The 24,617-nt window shown below is 40.5% G+C and overlaps 1 protein-coding gene across 10 annotated transcripts in view; it reads left to right on the forward strand.

Annotated features, from left to right (window-relative positions):
• The first annotated feature begins 6,447 nt into the window (after window positions 1–6,447).
• The window catches only part of LOC103063563 (monocarboxylate transporter 12), a 52,828-nt gene continuing 34,658 nt past the window's right edge, over window positions 6,448–24,617 (forward strand). For 3 of the 10 annotated variants that reach the window (XM_088128944.1, XM_088128947.1, XM_088128942.1), the window contains exon 1: window positions 6,448–6,511. Coding sequence is in view for 3 of the 10 variants with exons in the window: in XM_088128945.1 (XP_087985071.1) it covers window positions 9,262–9,368 (107 nt within the window). In the remaining 7 variants the exon portion in view is untranslated. Of the gene's footprint in view, window positions 6,610–9,196; window positions 9,369–24,617 lie in introns of those variants that run through there. The other 7 variants (XR_015793544.1, XM_088128945.1, XM_088128946.1 and 4 more) reach the window with 6 other exon arrangements.

Raw genomic sequence — 24,617 nt, forward strand, 5'->3', positions numbered from 1 at the left:
ATTATTTTTTTTTGCTTAGTATCATTTTCTCCAGAGAATATAAACACACACAAACTCTTCTCACCATTGTTAACCAGGACCATCTTGATCACACACTTCACTTTATTATTTACTATTTCTTAGTTTTTGCCTTCATGTTTATGAGCTTCAGCCAGCAAACTAATGACAGCAAGGGATTGGTGGTTCCTGGGAGTTTTTCAGTGATGGAGGTGAAGGAGGGAGTTGGCCTCCAATTGCACAGCATCATACAGTGTCTCCTCGCAGGACAATTCAATTCCAATTTGTCATGGGCAACACAGTGGCTCCCAGGTGACCAGCTGTGAACCACATGCCCTCTTTCGACCAATAGAAAACTTGCAACCACAGCTTCAGGGATCCAGATGGCCTGAACACCAGAGGGAGTAGAAAGTGACAGAACAAGGTGCCTGATTCCTCCACCTTCCTTTGCCAATGTAAAGGCAGTTCCAGTTTCCCGTTTCTACACTGGTTTCACCAAGTACTATCCCCTCCCCACTCCTCAAAGTCCCTGTTACCTTCTGTTCCTCAGAAGTCCTAAGGAAAAGCTATGGAGTGCCTAATCAGCTCAATGTTCTCATAGAACACTAGGAGTACATCAAGAGTTGTGTCATGAGACCACCATCAGGTTGCTACATGGTTCTCCATGTCCTCCTTTACAAAAACATTTAAGATCAATGCCTTGGCCAAAGCATTCTTTGGCAGAAGGGTCCTACAGAAAATAGTTCACAACAAGGATTAGGGGCACCCTGGAAACAGAGTCTCTCAGGAACAGCAGTGCTAGGTCTCACTTCAGAATCCCCTGGATCAGCTGTAAGAAAACTATATATGTATTTAATCAGTCAATTTACATAGCTGCCCTACTCAGCACAAGACTCGGGGCAGCATACATCATCAGTAACAGAAGAATCAATAAAAGCCGCATAATAAAATATTAAAAATGCAGTCCAAAGAAGCAACACACACCATTCCTTGACCTAATGCATGGGGAAAGAACCAGGTCTCTAATGCCTTTTGAGAAGCAGGCAGGGTAGCCAAATCTTAGGTGGGAGGGGATGTTGTTCTAAAGCAGTGTTCCTCAACCTTGGCCACTTTAGCATGCGTGGACTTCAACTCCCAGAATTCCTCAGCCAGCATGGCTGGCTAGGGAATTCTGGGAGTTGAAGTCTGTGCATCTTAAAGTTGCCAAGGTTGAGAAACACTGTTCTAAAGGGTGAAAGCAGCAACAGAGACAACAGAGAAGGTTCACTGGGCTTGTTGTGGAGATCCTTCTGCAGCCAGGAGAGGCATCTAACTCATCCAGGCACTGGTGGAAAAAAGGGGGTGAGATTTCTCAGGAGGCCCATCTATATTCACAACCAAGATGAAGTCTAACATGTCTCTCCTGTATTATTATCTTCTTGAGTTTTATTTCTATGAGCTCCCTTTGTAGTTTGACATTTCAAGATGGGAAGAGAGCTATCTCCTCCCACAGAAGCCAACATCAGAAGACCTTCTAGCTCTCCCTCCAGAGTTAGTGGGAGGGTCCTCACTGTCCCACTAACTGTAATTCTGCTCTGTTATAAATAGCTCACGGAATAACAAACTCATGCAATATTCCCCTTGCAGCATTGCAGCAACCCAGAACAGCAGAAAAAGGAAAAATGGGGTGCATTTAATATTTAAACTATTTTAAAGAGATGCATAATATCTTAAGGGATATTTGCTTTGAGCAAGCTGCAGAGCCTGTTTGTTTGGGATATTAGAAAATATCCTAACAGCTTAGTTGATTATTTGTAAAATAAAACGTACTTAGAAAAGCACATCATATAATTATTTCACCTTTAAGATTTGCTAGAACTTTTTGGACGAGAGGAGAGATAAAAGAGAACTTTAAGTATTTATGCAGGGAGGAAAACATGAACATCCATTACAGGACAGCTCAAACCTCTTACTAAAATTCCTTATTTTCCCCAGTAGATGGCAATGTTAAACTGGAGTTTAAGGTTCCCTAGCCAATAGTTTTCAAAAGCTGCCAAAATATTTTCCAACAATAATAGTAATAGTAATAGTAATAATTCATACCTATTCTTAAGTTTCTAAAACATGTATATATTTTTTAAAAATCAGAAAATATATCCAGAAACTAAGAAAAAGTTTTGCATTTCTTCCTATGAAATTAAACCAAGTAAAGACAATTCAGTGGAAAATCTGCACCCAGCAGTTGTCACTGAATTTAAAAACAAAATCCAATACAATAAAAGTACTGTAATAAGTTTGTGCAAGGAAGTTAGGGCACAAAGCTATAAGGGTAAGCAGAAGATTCAAGAACTAAGGATTCCAAGTCTTCCTCTGAGCTCAAGGCAGTATGTTAATTCCTCTTCCAAGATTTGTTTTTAATCCCCTCCCTCTATTTGAGAAGAGAATTATGTCCTCTGTGGTTGAGACCCTATGAAGTGACTGGGTGAAGTCTTCTCCTGATCTGATCAAAATATCACCCTGTTCCACCCTCTCTGATCTTTTCTGGCTCTTGAAGCGAGAAGGTCCATGGAAGTTTTGGGGGGAGAACCTCAAGAGGACAGATAAAGCCAGATCTCTCTCCAACTCTCAGAGTGATGGACCTGAGATCTTCCAGGACCACAGCTATCATAGGAATCCAACCTAAACCAGTTTTTTTTTAAAGCTCTATTCTCTTAAGAATAGAGTCCTGTTAGAGATGGCACCAATATACTTCTCTTTGTAGGACATTCTGTGCTTGAGGCACTACTGTACAATTTAAGCAGGTGAAACGAATGCAGAAGTTCCCAAGCAGAGCATACAGAAGAAAGGGGGGGGGGGAGAGGGAATATTCCTCTAGAGTTAACAGCCAGAGAATGCCGGTTCATTTGGGGTTTGAGGTTTGCTTTGAACACTTACTTCATGATGTTGCAAGTTTTGTAATCTTGATTACCTTAAGGAAAAGTCAGGGAGTTGAAAAAACACTTAACCGCTGGGAGCTCTCATTCCTTTGCGTCAGGAATGTGATACTGAGGGGAAGAATAAAGAGTTTCAGGCAAATCTGTATCAATCAGACTGGGAATTTCAGAATATATAGGCTATCAAGTCCAACTTCTGTTCAAAATATCTCCATATGGCCAGAATGAGCTAGCCAAATCTTATATGAAATTTTGGCCCCAATGTATTGAATTGTTTTAAAAATTAAAAATATTCTGTAATGATTTGATTTATTTTTAGCACACATTCTGTGAAATGGTGACCATCATCTGAAAAGGTTGCTGGCCTCTGCCTTAACAAGTGGTTCTCCTGTTCAACGTTGGGAACCATATTTTCAGATTTCAGATTTAGCTCCTTCCCCTATTTGATTACCTTGTTTTTCTTTGCTGATGATTCCTCTTGATTATATCATCTTTCTGGTATTCACTTTGGCACATGTTGAACTCAATTAACAAGTCTCTTCCCAAGTAAATTATCACATTACTTAAAGGTATTTCTAATATTTTTACTTGGAACCTTCCCTAAATGGGAGCCTTTATCTCCCATAATTCCCAGCCATGATAGGCTTTGGGAAATGAGAGTTACAGTCCAGAAAATCTATAGGGCTCCAGACTGGGAAAGTTTCTAGCCAGCATCTCCCCAGCCATCTCTAGGGGAAAACTAGAATCAACATTTGCACACAAAGAAGGGAGAGGATAATGATTTCTCCCCCAGCCCCATGTTGACCCTTTCCTAGCTTTTCTGAGCCATCTAAGCAAAAAGTTGAATAAACCAACCATTTATAGCAGGGATGAGTTAATGCCATTCTTCCAAAGCCTAAATTGATGTTCTCCCAGGCACACTTTCAGAGGACATTGACTCAGTCATCTTAGAAGCCATCTCTAAGGAGAGGTCATTTGCACACAGGAGAGAGAAATTAAAAAACACCTTCCCAAATCCCATCTTCTTTAGGGCCTGGAAGAATCAGCACTGATTCAGTTTGAGGCCAGTGTGATGTACAGTTGGACCATGCCCAAGGAGACTCAAGTTCTCATGCTGCCTATTTTACAATTCGTAGGGAAAATGGATGGAAAAGCCATGGTGGAATTAATTAATTGCCTAGCATTCATGTTGAAATCTACCAGAAGAAACCTGGTATCTGCTTAGAGATAACCCTGCCTGACTCAAGAAAGACAGCTGCTGGGCAGTGGGGTGAACACAGCAGAATTCCTACATTGTCCCCGATCCAATGGCATGCACCAGCTTGAACTGAGAATCAGCAGACAGCTGGATGGAACATCTGGTTAGCAATCTAGAATTCCAATAAATGGATGCAACTTCTCTGCCAGCTTAGTTCACTGAACCCCAGAGGAACTTGGTGCGCAGAGCGGAATAGGACAAACACTCTTCAGCCAGGTTTCCGTGATATATTCCAAATAAGCATTTTCATTTAGAATCAAGTCCAGAATGAGTAATTTTCCCAGTATTGGGTTGGTATTAAAAAGCAGGATTTTTGAGCTGGAAAGTCTGCTATCTATAATGCCATCATTTCCTTTCCTGGAGCGGAGCTGGAAAGAAAACACCCACCAGCTTGCTTTCTTTACTCTGTTTGGCATCGTTTCACTGTTATTTCTCCTCATCAACGCTCCTCTTTAAGATCTGAAGCTTTTTATTCCTATTCATTGTTTCCAGTCCTTTTTTTATGAATAATTCTTATTAAAAGAAGATTTTACAAAGATTCAAAAAATCACATAGAGGAAGAAACTTAGAAGAAATAGAAAATGAAAAAGATGATAAAGGGGTAAAAGAAAAGTGAAGAAAAAGGCAAGGAAAAGAAAGATATATAAAGAAGCAACTTCCAATCTTCCTTGCAGCAGTTACAAACATAACAACCCTCCCATACTGCCTATCAGAGTTCCCTTCTTCCCATAAGCAAACCTTTTTAATCAACAAATCCCAAAATCAACAGTTCATGTTGATCGATTTTCACCAAAAAGCCCATAAAGGGTTTCCAGTCTTCTATAAAAGTAGTTGTAGTCCCCTCCTTAATCAAACAAGTCAATTTAGCTATATCTGCAAACACAGCCATCTTCACAATCCATTCCTCCATTATTGCTGTTTCTGTAGTCCATTGTTTCAGCCCTAAGGGCTGTGCTGGCTTTTCTGTTCTAGCCAGTGGGGGAATGCCACAACTGCCTTGTAAATTCCCAAGAATTCTAGGCTCAGAGTGGTCTGGAAGCTGTGCTCTTTGACGTGGTTGCAATTTTAAACTGTGTGGGTCCACAGCATGAGGATAATTGTGGTAGGACGACCAAGGGTCCTCAGCAGAGCCTAGATGGAATATAAGTACCAAAGGTCAAGCAGTACGTTGACGTTCACATCAAGTTTGATTATACAGTGAGGTGAGGGTATACTTGATGAGAGCAGAAGGCCGGACGCAGTATTGCCTGGCCTGATGTGGTAAATTGTATTCTAGCAAGGGGAAAGCAAAAAGGACAGGCACAGGGGGTAGTAGTAATCTGCTCATCTAGAGTTCGCCCCACAGATTTGGAGCAAGTGCTAGAAGGAAATCCAAATTCAATTCCCCATACATTTCAGTTCTGATTTTGGGCCACTGTTAGCCTAACTGAGCCGCTGTTGCGAGAATAAAGTGGCAGAGGCCACCATGAGCACTGTACTGTTTTATTTTATTAGGACAGTCAATACATTCCAAGCAGGAGCAGTCTATCTGAGTACTGTGGTAAGAACTTAGGGATCTTTCAGCTGCTCTTTTCAGGGTCCATCTTATCTTCACGGAAACAAAGGACCTCCCTTGAGCAAGGTATTTTGCCTTCTGGGTAAAGATACTGCGTTTAAACAACGCTGAAGCAAACGTAAATATGCCCAGAGGCACTCTCTTCCTGGAAAAAAGAAGGTCGAGCGAAGCAGGAACCCAAAACGAATTAAAGGCCTGCTTTGAGCTTACACATTTTTGTACAGCCTTGAAAAAGGTGGTCGCCCTGCATCAACCTTCTCACCGAGCACTCCCCGCGCAGCGCTCAGCGCGCCCGCCTTGCGCATAAATGAAGGCGGCCCAACGAATCAACGCGCCTAGCATCGGGTCGGGAGTCCAGGCTGCAGTTGTCAGCTTGGACTGGGGCTACGGGATGAACTCCACCGGAGCGCGGGGCACCTTCCTCAGAGCCTCCCGCTCCCTAACGCCCTTTTCGCAAGTTGGTTTTCCCCCCTCGGTCCGGACTAACGCGCGTTTCCCACCCCCGCTATTCTGGAAGTCCCTGCGCCCCGAATAAGCCCAGCGGACAGAAGTTGGTTGGGTGGGTGGGTGGGTGGGAGGGAGGGAGGGAGGGAAAGGGCCAGCCTGCGCGCTGTTACTTTGATCCCGCGACACCGCAGCTGCTTCGCAGGCGCCTCCGAGGTGGAGCCTCGTCCTGAGCGCGGCCGCCTCCCCTCCCCACCCCACCCATCCCCCGCGCAGAGACGGCCGCGCGGGGCTGCCGAAGGCTCGGCGGAGGCGCTGCGACGCGGCTCCAGGCGCACCTCCGAGGTAGGGCGAGAGGAACCCTGAGCGAGCTGATGGGGCGCTTAATAAAAGGCACGGGAAGGATGCTCCTCTCGCTACTAGCGGTGCTTCTTCCCTTTCAGGTCAGGCAGAAACTCAACAGGTGCAGCATCCCCAACAGGTGTTCTTGGCAATGAGGGAAGAAAGGGGACATGCTCTGGTGGGTGACGGGGATTGACACCCCTAACACCCTGAAGTTCAGGGTAGCCTTCCCGCGTTGGAGAAGGAGCCAGGCAAAATGATTTATGTTGAGGGAGTTGTGGGAATGTATACAACTGGGGTTTATTCAAGTCGTGAGGGAAGCAGAGAAATGACGGTTGCCCGTTGCAGAGGAGGAAGCAAAAGATCTTCCTCGGCTTGTACTCTCCCCATTCTTGCGGGGGTGAGTCCTGGGTGATGGTATGATAACCAAAAGTAGTTTATGAACAAGATTGTTTAGAAGGAGGTGGCTGGCAGTCCAGTGGTGGACTGAGTTTGTCAGCTGCTGCTAGTGGCAGAGTTAAGCACCGTCTGGACGAAAGCCACCACCAAGGATCCTGGTTAGGGCTGCAACAATCCAGGTGACCACCAGCTGCCAGCCCTGATGTGGTAGCCCTCCTTCAAAATTTGGAGCCAAAAAGTGCGCTCCCCAGTCTTCTGAAACAGTTGGAAAAGAGGCCCATCCAATGTTGCTGAATTATATCTCCCAGCCCCTGGTCAAATTGGTTGAGGGTTTGTAGTTCATCAGGTGGGAGACTACAGATTCCCCAGTGTTTATCTTTCTCTTATAACTTCCTCTTTCACAAGTTCCACCTCCATTGGGGTTGACTTCCTACAATACTCAATGTAAAATGGGTCTCGGTGGTCTGTGATTCAGCATGTTATGGGAACTCGGTCATTATTTTACTGCTAAAATGAATCAAGCCATCATAGTTTATTTTGGGGGCATAGTCATTGTGTTTTGTTAGGCCAAGTTTAGGGTGCTGGGCTACCTAATCATGTTATTGCTATTAAACGTTTGTTCAGAAATAAACCCTAACCCTATAAAACGTACTTCAGTGTCTGTGTTCATAGAGTTGCAGCCTTAAGATAGAAAAATTGTCTGTCATCACTTTTAATCAGCAATAGATCATGTAGAATTAATGAATAAAGAGTGGAGATGGTGTATCCTTGCTTCTTCCCCAAATTCACATAGGATAAGACGAGATCTTAAGTACAGTACATGTCTCAAATATGGCACTAGAGATGTAAATAAGATCAGACCAATGTAAGAGACGTGTAAATGAGCAGATGTATCCCTACTGTTATGAAACATTCCTCTAAGGCCTAATGTGATTTGTTTGGCTTGTGTAATCTATGGCTTATTGATCAAACTATGGTTTAGCACTGTGTGTAAACTCAGCCTGTGCTTGTTAATCTGGGAGAATGAGCCTTGATTCTGTATTCTGCTTTACATGTTAAGCTTTTGTGCTTGACCCAATAAGAAAAAGTAAAGCTCGAATTCTAAATCTGATTGGTGGCATGGAACTTGGATAATAACAGTTAATTAGTAATATATGGCAAGTGATGGTGCATCATTAGTCTGGTTTCTCAAAAGCCACAGCCAAGCAAACTCTCAGCAGGTTAAGAAAACTGCTATAGACATAAGGCATAGTGCCGAAGTGCATCTTCAAAGAATCTCAGTTAGTTAGTTCTTCTTGACTCACTTGCACCATCCATTCACACACAAAATCAAGGTGATTAAAGAATGGTGTAAGATGTGAGAATGGTGTACTTTTCCCCATTCATGGGGGAGAGATTGATCCTTGGGAATATGGAGGCAAGTGAAGTTTTTGCTCCACATCTCCTCACCTGATACATATTATCTACCCACTGGTAGGACTGCTGGGAATTCATGCCCATCTTCCAGAGTATAGACATAGCTGCTATGACCCGTATGTTGTTCCACCTGACAAAGGAAACCTTCAACAGTGTCACGAACTCCCACTACTCGGGGCCTTGGAGCAACATCTTTAATTTGCAAACTAGTGATACTAGTTCCTTCCCTGAACTAGGGGACATGCTCTGGGATGCAAAAGGACTGATTGATTGTCATCAAGTTAGTGTCAAAACGTAGTGACCGTATAGATTTCCTCCAGGAGGATCTGGAGAATCTCTAGGATCTGTAGGACCAGAGTGGTCCTACCCATTTTCAAACGGTTGAATGGGCTTTCTAATCTGCTTTAAGCAAATATGCATTCCTGGACTTCCTTCAAGTAAGGACTTAATAAGGTTAATCTCCAGGAAACATTTGCCTGATAACCCTGCTTGAACGCTGTACAGATTGGCAGCCCTCGTTTTGGACTGCTTTATTACAGATGTAAGATTTATGTGTGCGGGTGTGGATGAAGGATATTGGGCACTACCCTGTGTTGAGGAAGCATTGTGATAGAAGCTTGTTTGATTACAGCCAAGGATTGGTACCTCGCTCACGCTCCCCGCTGACCCCCCTTTCCTTCCCCTTCAACCATTCATCTGAGTTGTCTGAGCAAACTTCAAAGAGAGAGCCAGCAGGATGGACTGAAGGCAGGGCCACTTTTCTTTGAAGAAAGGCATGGAGGAGGAGAAAGGGTTTTCTGGATGTTGTTCCGCACAGAGGAAAGTCAGGACCGGCCTGTAGGATGATCATACGCAAGCAAAGGAGGATGGCGCTTCGGTTCCTGTTTGTAGTTTTGCCAAAAAAGGAACACTGGTAGGCACAGCTTGCACCAGCCTGCATGAAAAGCTGTGGGTACCAGCCTTCTTCCTTAACTCACTTGTCAAAGCTGGAGTCTTCCTTTGCACTGGTTGAGAAGGTATATTGTGCAGAGAACAATGCTCAGGGGTATGTCGCCTATTTTTTATGCAGAAAAACTGCTGCAGTTAAGGGCATGGTGAAACCGGGGGTGGGAAAACCTCTGCTTTGCAGCTGTGTCAGTGCTCAGGGGCTGTCCCCAAGATGGAAAAATGAATAACTGACTTTTTGGATTTTGAAAGGCTTAGGGCTGACCCTTTCCTGCATTTTAGTTCTGTTGACTCGATTACAAGGCTTGACTGTTTTCTGGGAAAGCGACAGTTTCATACATTGCATTAAACTGGGGCTTTTAAATCTGGGCTGCGGAAATTGGGGCAGCACAGAAATTTAGAATAGTTTTGTTGCTGTCTAGTGGTTCCCTGCGTTTTTGCAGCCTAAATTTTCTCAGTCTATGTTGAACCAGGAGTAGGAAACCATTTTATAGCTGGGGCCTTCACTATCCTATTTTAAAATTTGGAGGGGACTCCAATAGCAGCAGAGTGTGTGAATGTTATGATCATAGTGTATTTTCCATATATTATATTTGTTTTTTGTTCTCTGTACATCACCTGGACAGATTTTTGATAATGATGGGCATCAAGAAGTCTATGTAACCATAAATGAGACTAAATTGTACTCGTTACATTTTTTAATGTGATTAATTGCTCAGAAAAAAAGCACAAGTAGAATTATCCTAAAACGTTTCAGGAGAGAACTTGAGTGACTTTGCTGGCACAAAGACTTTTACTATAGTGATTTGATTGGAATAACAAGCAGGCTGACATGGATCACCTCTTGCTACTAACTCAGTATTTCTTCCCCCAGGGAGTCAATGAAGGAACACTTCCTTTAATGTTGGCAAATTACTGAGACCACAATGAAATTAGTGAAGCGTGACAAGATTAAAGTAATTTTGCCTTCATTATAAGTAAACCGTTGATTATATACAACACATCCATTCTTTGAATTTATTTTGTGAAAATAAGTCCCTGCTTTACAATATTTGCATCCATAATTATTTTACAATGAACTTATTTTTCAAAATTAATGACAGCTGATGGTTTGCTCCTGTCATTTAGAGACTACTCTGTTCTAAACACTTAGCCATACCTTTATAAAAGGTGCATATTTTTAAATGTATGTGCTTATAACACACCCACACACCCATGTATGTTTAGACAGTAACATGAGGCCTTGGAAAACTGGGATATTTTTTTTTTAATGATTCTCTCTCCCCATATTTTGGGAATGCTTCTGGAAATCAACTCTGAAATATTTTCATTTCTGGAATAAAAGAAATACTTTTTAAGACTAAGCTTGCTTAGTGCCATGGATTCCATTGAGATAAAGCGCATTGGAAAGCATGCAGTGCAAATGTACTGCCTGTTTGTGATTTATTAAAGCAGCCGTGTCTTTTTCCAGGATGAGATGACTGTGCGAGGAGGCTTTCATTCCAACTGTGCAGTTCTGAAAGCAGTTGCTTTCATAAGTCACACACTAGGGCTGTGTTCATCCCCTCACTTGTTCCAAAATACGCCCTGTGAAAATGTGATGTGAGACAACCTACAATAAAAAGTGGTCATTTCGATATATAGGTGTGCAGAAAAGGGATTTGCAAACACTGTCTTGGTGCTTCAGATGCAGCCTGCTTAACTTGTCTTGGAATTCCTTCCCAGTTCCAGCGCTTGATAAAGAAAAAAGGGCTATATTCTTTAGGGGAGAATTCTCCTTGTATCACTAAGAAGTTCTGTCCTTTCAAGGGTGTGTTTCTGCTTTCTCTTCTATAACTAAAAAGTGATTGGGACCCAGAATTTATGTAGAGGAACTTTGTACAGAAAGGCTGAAGTCTGAAACATCTATCTAGCAGAATGAGGAGTTTCTAGAACTATAATTGGGTCTCATTGGATATAGGTTGTACAAGTGACTCTTCTAAAGCTTGCCAGCATCCTTGTTTGGCATTCCCCACTTTTGGAAATAGGATGCTTGCTGTTAGAGTCAAAACTGTTATGCAGTTGCCCAACTGGCAACTACACAAAAAGAGAAGAACTTTCAGTTTGTACATGTCATAAATACTGTGAATCATCTTTTTTTTTTTTTTTAAAGTTAATGAGTAGAAAACCCCTGTTTTCACTGCTTATTTTTCCAAGCTCTGGCCTCCTCTATACATGGAAGTGTGTGGGAATGCTAAAGAGAAAGCAGGCTTCAACTGCAAGTATTTTTTAATATTATGATTGCACATTGCTGTAGTCATGAGATAATGGAAAGGATCCAGGGAGTTATTTTCTTGCTTTATTAAATAATGGAACAAAGCTAACTGCATTGACCTTAAACGACTTTGCCTCAATTTTTGCTTCACTGCTGAGTGTCTTCCAAACACCCTGCCTTGATTAGTTTCTGGAAACAGATTAGGAAGCAGCACTGTTTGTTTTGTCCTGCTTTAACTTCTGTACTATGGAAGCAATGTGTGTGTGTGTGTGTGTGTGTGTGAACTAAGAGATTTCTGTATCATAGTTAATTACTGCTTCGCATCCTTAGGCCTTGTTTGGGCCATCTAGTTTACTGATGATATCTCAATGAACTTTGAGGTGAGCCATTCTTTATTTATTTATTGTTATTATCCTTGTTTGACTTTTCAGTGTAGTTTGTCCAAAGATTGGCAAAATTTAAGGGGTACAGGCCATTCTTCTTGTTGTCCTAATTTCCTGCAGGGTTTAAAAGTTGTGCTGAAGTAACTCAGCCTTCCTTGAGCCTGATGTTGTTTGGCTGGGAATTTTTAGAGGTGTAGTCCAAACATAGCTAGAGGGCACCAGGCTAGGAGAAGGCCAGGGGAACTTTGTTGTTGTTGTTCAGTTGTTAAGTCATGTCCGACTCTTCATGACCCCATGAACCATATTGCGCCAGGCCTTCCTGTCCTTCACTGCCTCCCTGAGTTGGCTCAGTTTCATGCTCATTGCTTCAGTGATGCTATCTAACCATCTCATCCTCTGCCGTCCTCTTCTCCTTTTGCCTTCAATCTTTCCCAGCATCAGGGTCTTCTCCAAAGAGATCTCTCTTCGCATTAGGTGACCAAAGTATCTGAGCTTGAGCTTCATTATCGATCCTTCCAATGAGCAATCAGGGTTGATTTCCTTTAAGATTGACTGGTTTGACCTCCTAGCAGTTCAGGGGACTCTTAAGAGTCTTCTCCAGCACCACAACTGGGTACAGTAGACGGCAAATGCAAGCATGGACTTGGTATTTGTTGATGAGTACTATAGAGTAGATAAAATGATTTTTTTCATCTTCAGTGTATATTCATGAAGAATTATCCATTTTTTTCCACATGGGAAATGAGGCTATAGTAGTAAAGGCTAAGCCCATATGTGAAAGGGAAGGGGTAGGGTTTCAACCCTCTGGTCCCAGAAATTTTATTTACTTTTATTTATCGTATTTATATAGATGCCCATCTCACACAAAGTGACTCTGGGCGGCATAATCCTCTTGGGTTTGGCCCATCTTTCTGCCTTGGTGCAGCACCTTGGTAATTTATGGTTGCAACCACCCTGTTTGTTCAGGGAATGCCTTTATATGGCACCGTCCTCTTAACCCCAGCATGTGGGACAGATAGTCCATATCCTGAACACTTACTTGCCAGTAAACTGAGAATGATGATGATAATTAACAAGGAGAATGAACTCTGTCATGCCAACTTCTGCCCTGTAGCTTTGACCGAAAAGCTGTGATTGAAGAGCTGGAACAAAAGGACAAAAGGACAATTTAAAAATAAACTTTTTAAAAAATTAAAGGCAATAAAAAGGTAAACGTTAAACTTATATGAGCTTTTCTACCTAAAACTTGCAATGCAAGTCAGTTACAAGGGAACAAAATAAGGCATTTAAGTGTAACTAAATCAGAAACAGTCTATTAAAGGAAATCTCTTGTAAAATACTATGAGGAGACGGTCATAGATCTATGTGGGCAGGATCTGTGGCCCAAAGATCACAAGACCTTAGTTTACTATTTGCTCTTTTGCATACAGAGATTTGAACCTTAGATAAAAAAATCTCAGAGACAGGGCTGTCAACTAGTGGACACAGATTCAGATAAAATATGAAATCCTGAGAAATAGTTCTAGCTGAACTTGCTTACTTCAGTCTACTCGTACAACAATGATTTGAATCCGAAGTCCATTCTGGTTAATGTTACCTTGACTTGTTTGTAGCCTTTCTGGCATGCCCAAGGTTGCTTTTGAGGCTCAGAAAAGCTCTGCTTATCCTCAGCATCCTCTTGATTTTCTTTTCCCTGGAATATTCCTCCTCCTCCTCTAAGGCATGGATTTAAAAATGACTTTTTCCCCCCTTTAGAGAGAGAGAGAAAGGCTGAGAGAACTCCATGAAACATGTGCTCATGTCTGTGCCTCAGACAGAAAGATCCCACCTGAGGCAGAGGAATGAGACAGGGATGTTGACTCCATGTCTGGGGAGTTGCTGTCAATCTTCTGATGGCTGACTGGCATCCTAACAGCGACTTATCAGATGAGATTGAGAGGAAATGGTTGGGATCTCAGCTGTAATATAGTGGGATGCTCCAGGACTCCAGACCCTCTACTCTCCTGTGGCTTTGGTTTTTAATTTCCCCAAGAACCAGTCAGCGTTCTTCAGCTAGTAATCATGTTCCATCCTCATTTCTTTTTGGGGCCTGTTTTCACTTTCCTGCAAACATTTGAGTTCCCCCAAAGGTTTTGATTACTCTCTTGTGCATGGATCATACTTGTTGACTCCATAAGCCACAGCGTATGTAGTCATAGCCTGAGGCAGCATTCACAGAACACTGAGTGATGCTTCTTAACCACAATTTGTTGAATAACCCACAATAGCTGCTTTGGATTATGCTAATCCTAAGTAAGCAGACCACATTATTCCTTAGTGCTTATATGACTTTTGTTGAGAATCAACAAAATAGTCCTAAGCTTCAGTGTTACCAGAGTGTGTCTGAGAGACCATCTTCTCCTGTCTTGATCTGCCCATCCCAACAGTTCAATAGATTCAGCCCCATCCAGGCCCTGTCTATACCATTTTGTCATCTGATGGAACCTCAGAAGCAGGCATTTTCTTCACTCCTACTTTTTAATTTCATCCCCACTGAGATCCAGTATTTTCTTTCCCTCCTGGGTTTCAGCAGAGCAGTTAATACCGGGTTGTTCCATCTAGCGTAGGAGGAAGGCATGTTGCAAGTGAGGGTTGGAATCTGGCAAGTACAGGTAGTCCCCAGTTTAAGAACGAGTTCCGTTCCCAAGGTCTGTTCTTAAGTTGAATTTGTATGTAAGCTGGAACAGTATTATTGTATAATACTGTATAAGTAGTATTGTTTAATTAACTCAAACCATTGTGTATGTAACTTGAATCACTGTGTACTAAACTCAAATTTTGCTATAATAGGCTCCGCTCTTAACTATGGGTCATCCTTAAACCGGGTGTTCTTAACCCGGGGACTACCTGTACGTGAGTTTGTATTTTCAGTTTATTATTTTGATGTTGTCCATTTTGTTTATATCCTGGGTAAGTTTATTACTTTTGAGGGGGGCTAATGCTGGTCTTGATTGTTAGCCACCTTTGGGAATAGGCAGCATACAAATAAAGTAAATAAATATCCTCAGCAAGGTTTCAGCCATAGCAAAAACTTATCTTTTCCACTGCCACATTGCAATTCATTCTTTAAATGAAATATTATAAATTACGGATGGAAACTAACATGTGTGTCCTCTCTCCATCAGTACTTTTTCATGCTTAACATTATTGTACCCTTCAAGTGCAAAACGTGTTTGTTCAATATTGCACTAAGGTTTTGCTGCCCATCTTGGATGGGGCTGCAGAAGTCCCATTAACAACTAGACATCAGCAAAGAGTTAACGTTACTTGCTGCTATCTAGTGGTTTTCTGGGTTTCTGCAGCCTAGATCTGATAGCCTAAATATTGGACAATTTCTTGTGTGCTACATTTTTGCCCAGCAAGGTAGTGGCAATAACCAGTCTTGGCTAATCTTGAATGCTAAGCAGGATTGGTTTCAGTGATTATTTGGCATGGGAGACTATTAGGAAATAGTAGGCGTAGACATTAGAGTGGAAAGTCATCAAAACATCCTGGAAGAAGTCAAGGCAGAGCACTTCCATGTTGGTGCCAAGAAAATTACACAAACTGTTCACAAAATTACCAGGAGACAAACTTGTCTCATTCAATAGTTTTGCTATATATGGGAATATGGCTTTGAAGAGTTAAATGTTGCACAGGACATGCTGCTATCTCTGAAGTGTGATGTGAGCAGTGCTGGAAGTTTATCAAATTATTGTAGCTTAGCAGTTGTTCTGAGAGGGTGATAAAGCAATGATTTTCTGAGATGAAGACAGAGAACCTGCCAGGTTAGTTTCTGCTTGTAAACATCAACTATTGAGTAGGTGGAGGTTATTCCCAATGACTTTGAAATAAGAATGCAAAGGCAGGCATAAGAACCACTCCAAAATACATGATCAACTAATACTTTTAAGACCAACCAAAATGTCATAAGATAAGGAACAAACTTAAGTTCTCCAGAGCTTTCACCTGGCTGGATATTAAGCTGAATATAGACTGGCTGTGGTTGCACATAACTCAGAACTATAGCTTGTTTTAACTGCTGTCTATTGGGTTCACTCATTGTGGTATGCCAGAAACAAATAAACCACATTGTGGCTTAACATCATATGTAAACTCAGTCACTCTGTTGCTTCAGTGTAAAGTTAGCTTCCTTCTTTGACCTTCTAAGTGAGGCTTTACATCTGTCTTGAAGGTGAGTTCAGAAGAACTTGAAGCTTTGTTTGTCGCCTTTGGCGATGACAGTGAAAGCATTATCCAAACATGGCTTTTAGAACTCTTGAAATTAGAAATGGTAACTTTCCAATATTTGTATTGCCCTCCTTGTTTTCATCCAAATTTGATGGTTGAACACCTTAAGATTCATTATCATTGTACGACAATTTGAGTGATCTGTCTTATCTTGTTTTCATGGGAAGAGCCATGGTCAGAAGCTGTTGCTCTCCATCATATCAGAAAAGGGCTGGCATGTTTAGGCAACTTTTGAAAAATTGCATCAAAGTGGGATTATTGCAGATAATGAGAGTTATGGGGCAGCTTTGAAAAATTACTAGCATTAGTCTGTTTCTCTCAGGTTAGATCTCTTTCTCCATTCCCAAACCCCTAACTTCTTATTTGTGTTTTACATAACACAAATTACTTGAAACTTTTACACACATTATTTGTTTTTTTAACATCATTTGTTTTGCTTTTTTAAAAATATAATTTGCCACTTGAACACTCAGGTGTTCAACTTGAACAGAAAGTAGGCAGGTAAATTGAGTATATAAAAAAATAAACCACACAGTAATATTTTCCTGGGAACTGCATTATGAGCACATATGGTACATGCATTCAAAGAGGCACTTTCCCCAATATTTCAACTTTACTTTAGTGTCTGCTACTTTTTATTGTCCATGTTCCTCCAGTGTCCTCTTGCCATTTTCTAAATTAAAACTGGAAAGACACTTTAAATGCAAAGGAAAAAAATATACAAATCATATGGAACTGATTTTGACAAGAATGTGTTTCTGACTTTTCAGCATAACTAAATTTTCTGTATGATAATATTTGATCAAAAAGAGGGAAACGTCCTCATGTATTTATATTAAGGGCAATAATTGGCACACTGACAAGTTTGAGAAAATATACCGGACACATTATGCAAAGATCTAGCTACCTGGAGAAGGCTCTAATGCTGGAAAGGTGGAAGGAAAGAGAAGAAGAGGACAACCAACAGCATGGTGGGTGGATCCAGTTGCAAATGGTGATGGGTGTCAACATGGAGAAAATTTATGTTGACACTGACTTGATGGCACGTATCAATTAAAAATATATACATTAAAGTCACTTCTTAAAAAGTACAGTTACTAGTACTAAATTATACTTGAAGATAACAAAATTTTAACGAACCTTTAAAAAAAAAGTGTTGAAAAACATAGCATGACAGGCTGAAAAAAGGGAACCCAGAACTTAACATAAAAATACACAACAAATAATTATCGTTACACACTAAAATAATTTTTTCATACTCAAAACAGGATTTGGACTGGGGATCAGAGGTAGGGGTGAGGATGGCAATGAAATTACTTGGATGTAGTTTGAATTTTTCAAGGTAACCTGAGATGTACATTTGAGAAGACAATTAAGCTGTACATGCAGCAAGGATTTGCATCTTAAAGAAGAACATTCTGTATCCTTGAATGATATATTGTAATCCTACACAGTATGATGCAAACATTAGTTTGCTTTTCTTGCAAAACTGTGTATGTCTGCTCTGGGCAAGCTCTCCTGAGTTCAGTGGAACTCATTTCCAGGAAAGTCTTCTTTCCAGAGTGATGCCTTCCTGATGAGCTGACTATCACCCTCAGTGTCCCCAGGCAGCATGGCTGAAGAGGGCTAGCATATAAGATGTCAATTTTTTTGAAATAAGTTGAAAACTACATTTGAATTTGGAAGCTAGCATATAGGAAATAATTTGGAGGTGGTTGGGAACAGATCTTCCAATGAACAATCCCTTTATCTACAATGTAATAGCTCAGTGAGTCTACTGGACAACAAATGGGATAAAGAACCATGTTTTTAGAATGATTAGTATAGTGTTAGCAACTTCCACTTCTATTCAATTTCGTATTTCATTTATTGTTTGATGCATTTGTATAACATTTTAGAAGTCATCCCTGAACTTGACCTTGAATATTTGGCTGTGATTTCTGTAGATAATGGGGTGACTAATTTGCATATTAGTTGTATTTTATTTTGGTGGTTGCATGATATTAAAAGGAAATAATTGTACTAATTATATTGAAGTGATAGATAGCTTCTGCCTTTTAGGATCTACCATCCACAGTAAAGGAACAAGCAATCAACTAATATGCCACAGACTAGCATTTGGTAGAGTAGCCACGAAAGCCTGTGGAAAAGATATTCAGATGCTGGGATGTGTCTATACCTACAAAGATCAGAATAATGCAGGCAATGTTATTTCCTGTGATACTTTATGGAAGACAAAGTTGGAGAGAAAGAATATTGATGCTTTTGATTTGGTGTGGGAGAAGACTCCTGAGAATAGTGTGGATAGTGAAGATAACAAGCAAATGGATCATTGAACAATGACCAGGTTCAAATTTTCCTACTTCAGACACATTATGCAAAGACGTAGCTCTATAGAGAAGTCTCTAATGCTGGGAAGATGAAAGGAAAGAGAAGAAGAGGATGACCAGTAGGAAGGTGGATGGACTCAGAGTGGCGACAAGTGCACCTTTGGAAGACCTGAAGGACCAGGTTAGGGACAGATTGCCATGGAGAAAATCTATCTATGTGGTTGTTAAGATTCAACACCGACTTTATGGCACATAATCAGTTGTCCAAATCTCCTTTGATCTTTTTCCTAATTTTTAAAAACGTTTACCTTTTTTGCCAAATAGAGTAAAGCTAATCTATCCACAGCTGCCAGGTTGTATAAAAATAATTTATAATAATTATAAACAACCAGCATAGTAACATAGAATGTAATATAGGTACAATAAGAGAATGTGCTAGTAGTTCTAATTCGTTCATTATCTACCTACAGCTGTCAGGTTATTTAAGGAACTCTTTCATGGGAGGAGTTTGATTTGTACCAGGAGATAACAAGCCTAAAAATTGATTTGCACCACCTGTGATTTCTTTTAACTGGAGATATTTGCCCCTCCTTTCTTGACTTTCAACCATTGTTTGATCATTAGACCTACTCAGGATTCTCACCATGGAATTTCCTCATCACTGATCCAACTTACAATATCTGTCCAAATGAAGCCACTGGCATAGACCCACCTGTTTCAGTCCAATTTTCAGTGAGAGGATTTCATACAGGTGTGTTATTCATGCACAAGGCAAGGATGCAATAATCATTGTTGGGCTTTTGTGGTCTCATGTCATCTGAGTCATCCAGCACATGTGCCCACAAATGCCTGTGCAAGTGGGCATCTTGAAACAGTTGAATAAGTTCTTGAAACAGGATATTTGGAAATCCTGCCTAAGGCACAAGTAAGGATCATGTTACCCCGTATTGCAGGAATGGATGCTGTAGCTTTGCTTACTTCCCAAGCTGGATGTATTTTTCCAAAAGTCAGATATATGAGCAAAAACAGGAAGGCCCTTAGCCTTGTACTGGCCTGGGACACATTCTCCTGTTACCTTTCTTCACTCCCCAGTGTTGCAGATGGGTAAGAAACAGCCAGAGGTCAGTAATAAGAAAGATTCCAGTTCCTAGCATTCTTAGGAGAAAGTTGTGCTAATGTATACAATTGATACCTGAATACTTTTTTGAGCCTGGGAATGTTTCAGGTTACATGAAAATCATGATGTGCAATTAGCTCATGAGTCAGATAAAAATGTGCCAGGAATCCTGAAGCAGTATAGCACACCCTTGTTTGCCTTGTATTGTAAGCTTATTATTGGCAGCTGTTGGCTGTAAAGTTGATATACCCCCAAAAGAACATCATTGGCAATTCAGACTTGTAAGTAAAAACAGAAGGAAAACAAGGAGACTTCATTCTTTTCTTCTTGTTGTTCTTCCCTGTCCTGCCTTCTAGAAGAAGGAAAAATGACTGACAAATGAGAACAATATTTAACACATAACGCTGAACTCTGGTTTAATGCTTTTGGAATGAATCTGGATGAACTTTGGCATGGAAGCACTTGTTCTCTTTGCAACTTCTTTCTTGCTGGGTCCTTCCTGTTACAAAGGCTGGGTTCACACACTGACCTAAACTAGTTTTTTTAAAAACATACTAATATGACTAGGTCATGCTTGGGTGACTTTACATACTAAGAAGTAAATCATGGGTTATATTAAGCCAACAAGAAAGAAACCACACTATGACTGAATACAATGTGTCTATCAGCCCAAAATGTGATTAGTGCAACAAATCAATTTCAAATGATTGTTGTTCCTTGCTTATTTTACAAAACCACAGTTGACATAGTTCTTGGAAAAAAACATAGTTCATTGAACAGAGGAGCAAAAGCTTCTTGCAGATACCCTGGAAGAGAAGATATGGTGGAGCATACAACCATGTCTCCTGCTCATAGTATTAAACCAGAGTTTAGAGTTAGAGTACATGTGAAATGGACCAATGTACAGTACTGATCTTTTCTATCTCATGGAATAGAAGAAAATAGATGCTGGATAACCTGTGGTCCTTAGGACGTTGCTGAACTAAAACTTCTAGCTTCCTCACTGTTAGCATGCTGGCTGAGGTTACTGGGAATTGTAGCCAGAAACAGCTGGAGGATCACAGATTCTTGCTTTTCTTTCCCTACATCCTTATTTTGCCTCTAGCATTAAAATGATAGACCAGCTGTTTATCCTCAGTAGAATCAGTTAGACTCTGTCTTCCACTTGCTTTCCGATTATTGCTTGTAGCATTGGAATTATTGAAATAACAGGGGAAACTGGGGATAACAATAATTAATAAGCAGGCCATATTGGGATAATAGTAATGGACAGTTTCAATCATCTTCATATAGATTGGGGGAAAGCATGATCTGGACATGACAAAGGGACCAAATTTTTAGATATTCTTAAAGCCCACAGCAGCTAGCAAGGGAGCCAGATAGAAAGGACACAGCTCTGTGCTTCTTCTTAAATATGTTTAGGATCAAATGATTTCTGATCTGTTGGAAACAGTGACCCTGGTACTAACATCCATGTAAGTGGGTGATTGCCAGAATAGTTCATATTTGACTTCAGAAATATGACCTTTCAAAAAGGATTGGTAAAAAGAAAGTTAAAAAGCAGGATCAAGTTTCTTCAGAACACTTGAAAATAACTCAAAGGTACAGCCCTAAAAGCTCAGCTGGAATGTAGTGCCATGAAATTCACAGCATGCTAGAGTGGCTAATGAGCAAAGTCAGATGCACAGAGACAAGAGCGCTGCTTTCAAAATATGGAAGTCCTGATTTTAAAAAGGCGAATAAAAAGGAACATGGCCACTGCTCACCCCTAACTCCAGAACATTTTTAAACATGTTAAAAAGCATAGGAACCAAACTTTGGTAATGTGCTAGCCATTGGTAATGTGATCTTTGGTAATGTGCTAGCCATTGGCTGAAGATATGCAGGAATTCCCTAAAAGCCCCCTCCCCCAAGAGAAAAAGGACTTGGAACAGCGTATGCCAAAGAATATTAAGATGAATGACAAAGCTGCCTTTAAAAATAATCAAAGCAGAAAATGCTTGTTGCACAACAAGAGCATTAAAGGTGTGTTAAAGGAGGAGATGGAAGTTGCAAAAAAATGTCATCAATTGGTTCTTTCTTCCCTGCTGAGTTGTAAGGCAGATGGCCTGAGTTGTAAGGAGAGAAATTGGATGCACCGAGATAACAAGGGGCAGCCTGAAGTAAAATTCTGTCACCCATTATTTTGGAGGAAAGTCAAGTGATTGGCAGTGAATAGAGACCATTGAGGCAGGCTAGGGATCAGCAATGGAGACAAATTTCATGCTGGGGTTGTTTTCTGCCAGCTTGAGGATGGGTGGAAAGCACTTCAACTTGCCTGCAGGGAAGGGCTCACTGTAGCTGAAGTTTGAATGCCAGTTCTCCTGCATTCAGCATGCAGAGAGAGATACAGTAATAGCTACCTCTGTGAAAAGAGCCACTTGTGGGTTTTCTGCACTTTATGTAACATCTGAGATCGCTCTGTGCTAGAAATTGCAGCTGTGGAGTGTCTTCACCTCTTCTCAAGGGACAAAAGCCTTGGTCCTTTTGGAGAATCATTGCCATCCTTCACACGTCCTGAGTCTTGGTCTATGACCCTTGTTTTGCCCTGAAATTGGCACACCCCTTGAGAACACTGGGAGTGGTTGATCAAAAGGTGGTGGCTTTAGATGGTGATTGATTTAATTGTATCATGTACCACTCAAGCACATTTGCTTTTGATTGAAAGGATTAAGCAGATTATTAGACCATAGAAAGTATGATTAGCCAAGAGGCTCAAGTGACATGCATATCCTGAGAGTAGACTGCCTCCAATAATAAACTTTTCATCAGTTTAGCCTCCCTCACCAAGAAGATTTATAAAGCTAATCTGGCATAGTCTTTCACATATAAATACATGTATACTGTGAAGCATGCTAAAGTGATTATGTGATCATGGATTGTCATCTTGACTTGGCATTCTTTTTTTCTATTAATAATTTTATTGACATTTTTAATAAACATAGTAAAAACGAATACAAACTAAACTAAAAGAAAAAAGAAATCAAAGTTCCGAAGGGAACAAAGAGAAAAGAAAAAGGCAACGAAGACAATATTAAAGAAGTGGCTTCCAACCTTCATCACACCGAGTATAAGCTAATATACTAACTTTTCGCCTTCGTTTAAAGTTACAAATAAAAAAACTCTTCTCCTCATAGTCTAACTTTTATCTAGATGCAATCCAGAAATCATTTTTTCAATCCTAGTTCAGCAAAAAGTCCATTAGGGGTTGCCAGAAATATCAAACAAATAGTTTATCCCTGATCAAATAGTCCAACTTCATATTCCTTCTTTTTGCTCTGCACAATCTTGACCTTTAAATCATTCCTATGGCATTGCAGGATTTGATTTTTCATCACTCTTTGATATTAAAAGGAGTCTTCAAAGCTTTCACCGACCTACTTTGTAAATGCCATGAAGAGGCATCGCCCAGGATTTCTTGTGGCAGCTGTTCCATGTCCAGATCCTTTTCTTGATTTGTCTTCTGTATCCCCATTCTGGTCATCTCAATTTTGTTGTCTTCAAAGTCTATAATGTCTATGTCAGGCAAAAGTTTTTTAAAGTTTTCCTCATTGTCTTCTAAAAGTTTATTCACTGAAATCTGTATCCTTTCTGAGATATTAGTTATTAATATTGCAGTCCATATTTCAAAAAACTCTTCAAGATAAGAAAGAGTTATAGCTGGCTTAGCCATTTTAACTCTTTTCTGCCTGGCCCTTTAGTTCCCCCTAGCGTCCATTTGCAACCTTCATCAAGCCTCAGTTCCCAATATGGATTTAGTTCCGTTTCAGTTGTTTCCCACAAGTATATTATTCAATTATATACTTGTTTTTTCAAATCTTACAGCAAAAATAACCAATATTCCAAATTTCTTTGGTCTCCCAATCCATTTAAAACTTTCTTAAATCAAAATCTTTTTTTTTTTTTGCTTTTTGTATAAACAATTGTATATTATTTTAAATATGCAATTCTATTTAAAATTTCTTATCCAAAGAAGAAGGTAAAATTCACCAGGTGTCAAATTAAGCTCGCCAGTTTGAAGGTCTCTAATATCCATAAGGTGGTTAAATTGAACATTTCCAAAAAGTGATTAGGAAGTGAGTTTGGCTGGCTTAGTGTCCGTATGAAAGGCTCTGCCATTGCTGAGAGCAAAGATGTCTTCTACCTCAGCTCTTGGTGCTCAAACCTGCAGGAGACCACTGTTTTACATCTCCTCGCAAGAAGCTGTCATTCAAATCACTCATGGATCTCCCAATCTCTCCTTCTCTGGAGAAATGCAAAGGACTGGTCTACTCATCAGTCTTTAATTCTTCACAGTGGTTGTCATCGTGAAGATGTCTTCAGTCAGCCATGACTCACAAGCTCTGAAGTATGGTGAAGCTTCCTAGGTGCCACCTGGGGCTGTCTGAATCTGGTGATCAGAATCTGGTATTTGCAAGATGGGGAGAAGTTGATTGACCTGTTAATCTGCAGGCTATATTAGTATAACAAAAGATGGATTACCATTCTGTGCTTAACTTCAACTAGCACTTGTTCTGACAAGCCTTTTCTTGGTGTCATGGTTCTCATATTTTTTGTGGGTAAAATTGATTCACATGGGTCAGTAGTTTTGCACACTCAGGCAAAAAGTATTTTGCCCTACCATTGTCCCATCAAAAGAGTTTTTCACAGACCCAAAGACTGTGATGCCTAGGGGAACTTGGTTTCAGCTTAGCCTCTTAAGATATATAAGCCAGCTGTCGGGTTATGGCTTAATATATACCATGAATTTATTCAACAAAATTTGCCTTAGTGTCTTGTGTGAATCAAGTTACAACATCTAGGCTGCTAGGATGATCCTGGCTTCAGATCTTAAATGCATGATGGAATAGTCCTTGCTGATATATGCGATTTCTCTTTTCTGGATACATTTTTGTAAAAACTGGATGTTTGAGTTTTTGATAAGTAGCTACTACATGTAAATGTGGAAAGAATCTCA

Source organism: Python bivittatus, unplaced genomic scaffold, assembly GCF_059951505.1.
Source record: "Python bivittatus isolate LINGU-HERP-01145 unplaced genomic scaffold, Pbiv_v1 ctg000780_np1212, whole genome shotgun sequence".
In the NCBI taxonomy this organism is placed as follows: domain Eukaryota; kingdom Metazoa; phylum Chordata; class Lepidosauria; order Squamata; family Pythonidae; genus Python; species Python bivittatus.